This window comes from Vicia villosa, linkage group LG4 (genome assembly GCF_029867415.1).
Source record: "Vicia villosa cultivar HV-30 ecotype Madison, WI linkage group LG4, Vvil1.0, whole genome shotgun sequence".
In the NCBI taxonomy this organism is placed as follows: Eukaryota; Viridiplantae; Streptophyta; class Magnoliopsida; order Fabales; family Fabaceae; genus Vicia; species Vicia villosa.
The window spans coordinates 171,459,908-171,466,433 of record NC_081183.1 but is presented as its reverse complement, the minus strand read 5'-3'; the positions used below and the strand labels follow the sequence as shown (position 1 = coordinate 171,466,433).

At 35.7% G+C, this 6,526-nt stretch overlaps 1 protein-coding gene across 2 annotated transcripts; it reads left to right on the top strand.

The window, feature by feature from the left end:
• The first annotated feature begins 887 nt into the window (after positions 1-887).
• LOC131595924 (probable UDP-3-O-acyl-N-acetylglucosamine deacetylase 1, mitochondrial) lies at positions 888-6,008 on the top strand. Of its 2 annotated transcripts, XM_058868455.1 has the most exons (8): positions 888-1,039; positions 1,170-1,478; positions 2,506-2,712; positions 3,677-3,778; positions 4,234-4,298; positions 5,372-5,516; positions 5,662-5,763; positions 5,889-6,008. In XM_058868455.1, the coding sequence occupies exons 1-7, from the start codon at positions 989-991 to the stop codon at positions 5,713-5,715; spliced, it is 933 nt and encodes a 310-aa protein (XP_058724438.1). In that variant the 5' UTR covers positions 888-988; the 3' UTR covers positions 5,716-5,763; positions 5,889-6,008. The 2 variants fall into 2 exon arrangements, with proteins under 2 accessions (XP_058724438.1, XP_058724437.1); XM_058868454.1 differs by having other exon boundaries at positions 5,662-6,008.
• Positions 6,009-6,526: the final 518 nt, after the last annotated feature.

Genomic DNA, 6,526 nt, shown 5'->3' with positions numbered 1-6,526 from the left:
GACGGGGCGTGGATATGGGGGGATTTGGGCATTTCATTAGTGGAAGTGGTTGAGGCGGGTTTATTATCCAAGTTGTTGTCTTTACGGAACTTTTTGGATACTTTTGAGGGTTGTAATTCGGAAAAGGATTCCGTGATTTGGAATTTGGAGAAGGATAAGATTTTTTCGGTTTCATCGTGTTATCACCGGTATGCTTCCCGTCGAATTCCGTTTGGTCCCATTAATAGGAATGATGTAGTGTTGGAAAAGATTTGGAAGATGGAGATCCCTTATAAAATTAAAGCGTTCGCGTGGAGACTTTTTGTGAATAGGCTTCCAACCAAAGATCTTTTGAAGGTTAGAGGTATTGCTTTTTCTACCCCTAATTTAAATTGTATTTTTTGTGGGACTCATTTGGAGGATAGAGACCATATTTTCTTCAAATGTTATGTAATTAAACTTGTTTGGAAAGATATTGGTGAGTGGGCGGATTTTTCGGGTTGGAAGGAGGAGGATTGCTTTCCGCTTTTTATGGAGTGGTACGATAAGTGCCGTTTGAAAAAAGTTAGAGAAGGAAAATTGGGGGTGTTTTGGTTGGCCATTTGTTGGACTATTTGGTTGACAAGGAATGACTTTTGTTTCAAAAATGAAGTTTGGAGCATTAATGACATAGTTTGGAAAATCAAATTCTTGATGTGGAGATGGTCCTCTTTGGGTGATATTACTTACTCCAAGTGCAACTTTTACGATTTTTGTAAAGACCCGATGTCTTTTTTATCGTGATCGTATTTGGTTTGTAATATCTCTTTTTTTTGTCGGTTATTATGCCGGTCTTGTGTATCAAGGTTGGAGAACCCTTAGTTCTCCCGTTAATATAATTCTTGCTTAAAAAAAAAAAAAAAGAATGCTGAAAGATTATCCTCGGAGCACTACTTAGCAAGACGCAAAATAAACCTTAAAGAAGGACTCTTGGCACAGTCGTTGACTCCCCTAGCCACCTGGAAATGCAATGACTATTCTCAGCGCTCTCCGATCATCAAAACTTATCACCTGGAAGCCCGTTCGAACTCACTCTCTCTCTTATCCTCTGTTTGGTTCATTTCAAATTTCAACTATCCACTAACCACACCTACTTCGAATCATTTCTTTGAAACCAAACAGAACCCTGTTATCATGCTTTTTTTGTGCAGACCGGGAAGCTCCAGCAAACCCTAGCAGGATCTGTGGAGCGGAGGGGAATCTCTTTGCATTCCGGCAAGGTTTCGACGGTGAGACTGTGTCCTGGATTGGCTGGTCAAGGAAGGTACTTCGATTTTCGTTCCAATTTGGTCCCTGCTTCTGTTGAATTTGCTCAGGTTTCGCCTCTTTGTACTACTTTGTGTAAAGATGGGTTGAGAATTCGGACTGTGGAGCATCTGCTTTCTGCGTTGGAAGGTGCTGGCGTTGATAATTGTAGGATTCAGATAGAGAATTTGGGTGATCAAGGTGATGAGGCCGAGGTAAGAAGATTGTTTAATGTGAATTTGTTTATTGATTCTTGTGGTGAAATTTTTGAGATAGATGTAGTGAATGTTTGGTTTAGGTTCTGAAAAGCCAAAAGAATTGATTTTGAAGTGTTTGGTTCTTCTATAGTAGAATTGATTCCGCCTCCAAAATTGATTATATTTTAAGCTAGAATTTGTAGCTTTTGAGTTTAAACGTGATTTTTATATAAAGTTATCCAATCATAAATTTACTGTTCAACTCCCTTTTGCATAAAGTCATCCTAACATAAATTATGTTACATTCAACCCACTTTTAACCGGAATCAATTTTACTAAATCAACTCACTCAATATCAAATTTTTTCACCGCAGAACCAAACATATGCGTAGTGGACTTCTGACTCTATTCAATCTTATACAGAATTTGATCCTTGTTGTTGAATCCAACAAAATGTCCATATATGTAAATTTTTTCAAAGTTTTGGTGCAAATATGATAAGAGGTACTTTTTAAGTAAACTCTTTTTAAGCGTTGTTTGTTCAATAAGTTAAAAACAACTAACGGACATGTTATAAGTTATTTTTATTCAGTGTTATCAAATATCTACCATGGCAGATATACATGGTGGTTTTTGGGCTTGCCGCAATGGTAAATATCGGCCGATGCAGGTTTTCCCGCTATAGCGGCGCCACAAAGGAGCTGGTATGGTGGGATTTTGGTTCTCCGTCATGGACCACATCCACCGTCAACCATACTTTTTATAAAAATATAAGTGTTTATGCCATGATATAATTAATAAACCCAAATAAGTTCTAAATGAACTCTTCCAAACGCCTTCGTAATAATGAGATGCTAGAGTTTCATGTATTTCATATATGATATAAAAATAGGCCTTAGTGGTTTACCATAGACCTCTGTTAAAGATAGCATTTGCAATTTTGTGGAAAGAAATTATTCTATAACTAAAATCTCTCACTTTCTCTTTGTCCCCTTCATTTTGTTCTTGGAAGTAATAGTATTGTTTTCCTTAATTTCTCGTGCAGATTCCTATATTTGATGGGTCGGCAAAGGAATGGGTGGAAGCCTTGGAAGAAGTTGGTTTAGAGACAGCAACTGATATTGATGGAAAAAGCTGTGAGAAAATTGCTCCACATGTGAATGAACCAATGCATGTTTGGAGGAATGATTCTTTTATTGCTGCATTTCCCTCTGATGTGGTTCAAGTAACTTATGGTATAAGCTTTCCACAGGTAAGCATCTAGGTACATTGGATCGAGAATATTCAATAATATTTTTCTTAGCATATGCCATTAAAAGATTTTCATATACTTTCTGTTTTCTTCAATACATTGTCCTTACTGGACATTTATAAATAAAAAGATTTTTGTCTACTTTCATGTGTTACCTAATTTTCTAAGAGTGAAATAATATATTTTAAACGTCTTTCAAAAGAGATTGTAGTTAATACTAATTCTTCATGAGAAATAGACCACAAGCTGCTATTCTGAGTCCTTTTTAGTTAAGGAAATCTTTTTCTTTTTCTTTCCCTGTTTCTTTTTCTTTTTCTTTCCATGTTTCTTATTGGACTTCCTTCTGCTTTCTTGCATTTTTCATTTTTCCGCCAGTAACTAGTATGAGGCACACAGAAAGCATGGAGGAGACGCAACCACAATACACATTTTGTATTCCAACATGTCAACCTTAAAACTTCCAACAACAAGAACAAAAACTAAAACCTTTTCCAACTAGGTGGGATTAGCCACATAAATCAAAAGATGCCATTGTGTTACTGCAAAAACTAATTCTCAGCTAAATCTACCAAAGGAGAATGAAAAAGAAAGTGGAAACCAAATATGGTATATTAAAGTATGCATAGCAGTTTGAAAGCTTTGTTTATTGCACTAATAACCGTTACAATTTTTTTTTTTAAATCTATCCCATTGAAACATATCAAATTTATTAGTTTTGGCATTTTTAAATAAAAACTAGTCGTAGTAACAATTTTTCCTTAGGATTGATAATAAAATAGAATATGATAAGTTGATTCCCCATCAAGATTACTCTTGCATGAGAATCAGAACTTTTAACTTGGTCCAAAAGAATACTAAAGAACAAACCAGCCAAATTTTTGCATTCAAAAGGTTTTGTATAGCTAGGTCACAACTTATAAGATTTGAACCATTTAAAAGTCTGACGTTGAATAATGGGCTGCAGGCACCTGCTATTGGCTGCCAATGGTTTTCTACAACCCCCTTGGATGATTTGGTTTATTCCATGCAAATAGCATTGTCAAGAACCTTCTGCATCTATGAGGAGGTTAGTTATGAAGTTCATCCACACTTGTAGTTTAGTTATTAGCTTGTTTCTGTTGCCATGTGTTATTTAGTGGAAAACTAATTATTATTTTAGATGTCACATGTATGTGTTAGGCTGTAAGTTTAACCAGATATTTCTGCTAGACGCACCACGTATTATATCCATCATGTTTCTGCCATTGGATGCAATGCAACACAATTGTTTATATGGTGGATTTTTTGCTGACTTCCCTAATCTGCCATTGATAACTCTGTTGAGGAGCTCTCAGATCAGTCTTCATCAGTGGTGTATTCTATTGGTTCTGGTCACCCTGATTGGAATTGTATCAATAAAATCCATCAGTTGACCGTTAATTTTTTGCCTCTTTTCTTACCTGGTTGAATCTGTTAGTTTAGTTGTATATGTTTGATACCATCCAACTAACAGGGGATACCCTGCTTTAAAATATCTTGCAGGTTGAGCAAATGCGCAGTGCTGGACTTATCAAAGGAGGTTCTCTAGAAAATGCTATTGTGTGCAGGTATTTGCTTTGTAACAAGTTTGTACTATAACTATTCCCAATGCTCACCTTTCTAATAGCTAGCGATCAATTTTAATAGCTTATACTAAATTCTGAAGCATAGTTTATGCAGCAATAACGATTCCTTAGAATTTTCCCAAAATTCCATGCATGTAGCTAATACCTATGCACATTTACGAAAAGCACGTATCTCTAAGCTTAGGTCCATGAAAGTAGGACCATAAATCTAAGCCCTGGATCCTTAATGTAGGTCATTAATTCCTCCAAGTATGGCACTATTTGTTTTTGGTATTTATAACTTGGTTACCATTCTAGAGTTTTCATAGCCATTTAATTTCTCATGTAAGACACGGTTTTGAGTTTTTTGCAAGACTCGTATAATAAGTTTATACCCTTATCTCAAAGAATATCATATTAGAAATGATAATATTAGAGAGCGTTGGGAACTTAGGGTAACACCCATAGAGAAAAAATGGTGGAAAATAGGTTTGCGTGGTTTGAGCATGCAGAGAGAAGACCCGTGAACTCTGTAGTAAGGAGAATAGATCAGATGGAAGATAGTCAAACAACTATAGGTAGGGGAAGACTTAGAAAAACCATAAGAGAAATTGGGAAAGATCCGGAGATTAACTAATTAGAAAGAAACATGGTATTTGATAGAACATTATGACATAGTTTGATCCATGTAATCGATTCCATTTAGTGGGATAAGGTTTAGTTGTTGTTGTATCTCAAAGAATAAGATCAATTAGCAGTTGAGGTTTTTCTATCAGTAGTCTCGGTTATGTTTATGAGTGGGGATTGGTAGTATAATAGTGGCAAAGGAGAGAGAGAAGAGTTGGGCTAGAGTTAGTTAGGATTTGGAAGAGACAAGTCACTTTTAAAATTGCATGGGTTCATTTCTATTGGCTTTCTTTATTTTCTTCCCATTGTAGTCATTATAATATACAGCACATCTGTTACCATTCAAATAGACCTTCATTTCTATTAGCAATCCAATGAATTCTGTTCTATTTTTATTATTCTATTGTTGGTGTATATCGTTTTATAATTAGTACTATTTTCTTTTGCAGTATTAGTAAAGGTTGGTTGAATCCACCTCTTCGTTTCAGTGATGAACCATGTCGTCACAAGATTTTAGATCTGATTGGCGATCTCTCGCTCTTTGCTCAGTTTGGTAGTCAAGGACTCCCTGTGGCACACATAGTAGCTTACAAAGTCTGTGCCTTTCGTTCTCCTCTTTATACTATACATTTTGACTTATCAGTTTGGTTTTTAACGTGTGACAAGTGCTGGTGCTGTATTTTGTGCAACCTGAGACCAGTATGATTTTTAATGCATTTGTTCTTGATGCTCCATGCAGGGTGGCCATGCATTGCATGTTGATTTGACACGCCGACTGATGGGAATTACATGAAGGGCTGGCATATTTCCTCTGATAATCAAGAAGCTATTGCAAATTTTGGTGAATTTGATGTTTTTTGAAGTTCAACCTTATTCTTTTAAGCTCTTGTGCTGCCATGGCGGATTGATGAAATTGATAGACATCTTTATCACAATTTTGTTTCTTTTCATTCTTTCTCTCTTTAGGAAACATCAAAGAGTTGGAGGCGGTCGAGTTCCCCTATTATTGCTGACATCAGTTCAACTTCGGATGAAAGTGTCCAAGCAGAAAATGTTGTAAAATCTCAGTCATTGAGAGTGTTTTGTGTAAAATTATTTTGCAAAGATGTCATTTGAGTCGGCTGATTTTAAACTTAATGTCGTGTAAATGTGTGTTTTTATTACTTCAATAAATTGGTGTTCGATATTGATAAAGAGGAATCTGTGCTTGAACTTGGTAAATTGCCACAGTAACAACCAAACACTAGAATACACAGAGGATAAAAATTGTTATATTTCTAAGGGTAACTTCCGCTGGAAGTTTCAGTTGAAACAAGTACATATGGTTGAGACTTGAAATTCACTTAATTTCTTGAAATGTAAGCCAACATTTCCTTAAGATAAGTTCAGGATTTATGAACTACCACTTCCATGGTAGACGTAACAATGAAGTTTACATAAAAACTTGCTCAAATTAAAATTGATATAGACAATTAGAGATCTCAATTTGACTCAACTCCAAAGAGTAACTGTAAAAATATCCATTAGGTAGGGTAATATCTTGGAAAAAATAATAAACGGATATAGGTGTGGGTATGGACAATTTAGTACTCAACCATCCCCTT

Excerpts from the sequence above, each read along its gene's own strand:
- LOC131595924 (XM_058868455.1), top strand. The coding sequence starts at position 989 with ATGACTATTCTCAGCGCTCTCCGATCATCAAAACTTATCACCTGGAAG. Across the intron at positions 2,713-3,676 it reads ATGGTATAAGCTTTCCACAG|GCACCTGCTATTGGCTGCCA; the intron begins GTAAGCATCTAG and ends AATGGGCTGCAG. Across the intron at positions 5,517-5,661 it reads CACACATAGTAGCTTACAAA|GGTGGCCATGCATTGCATGT; the intron begins GTCTGTGCCTTT and ends TGCTCCATGCAG.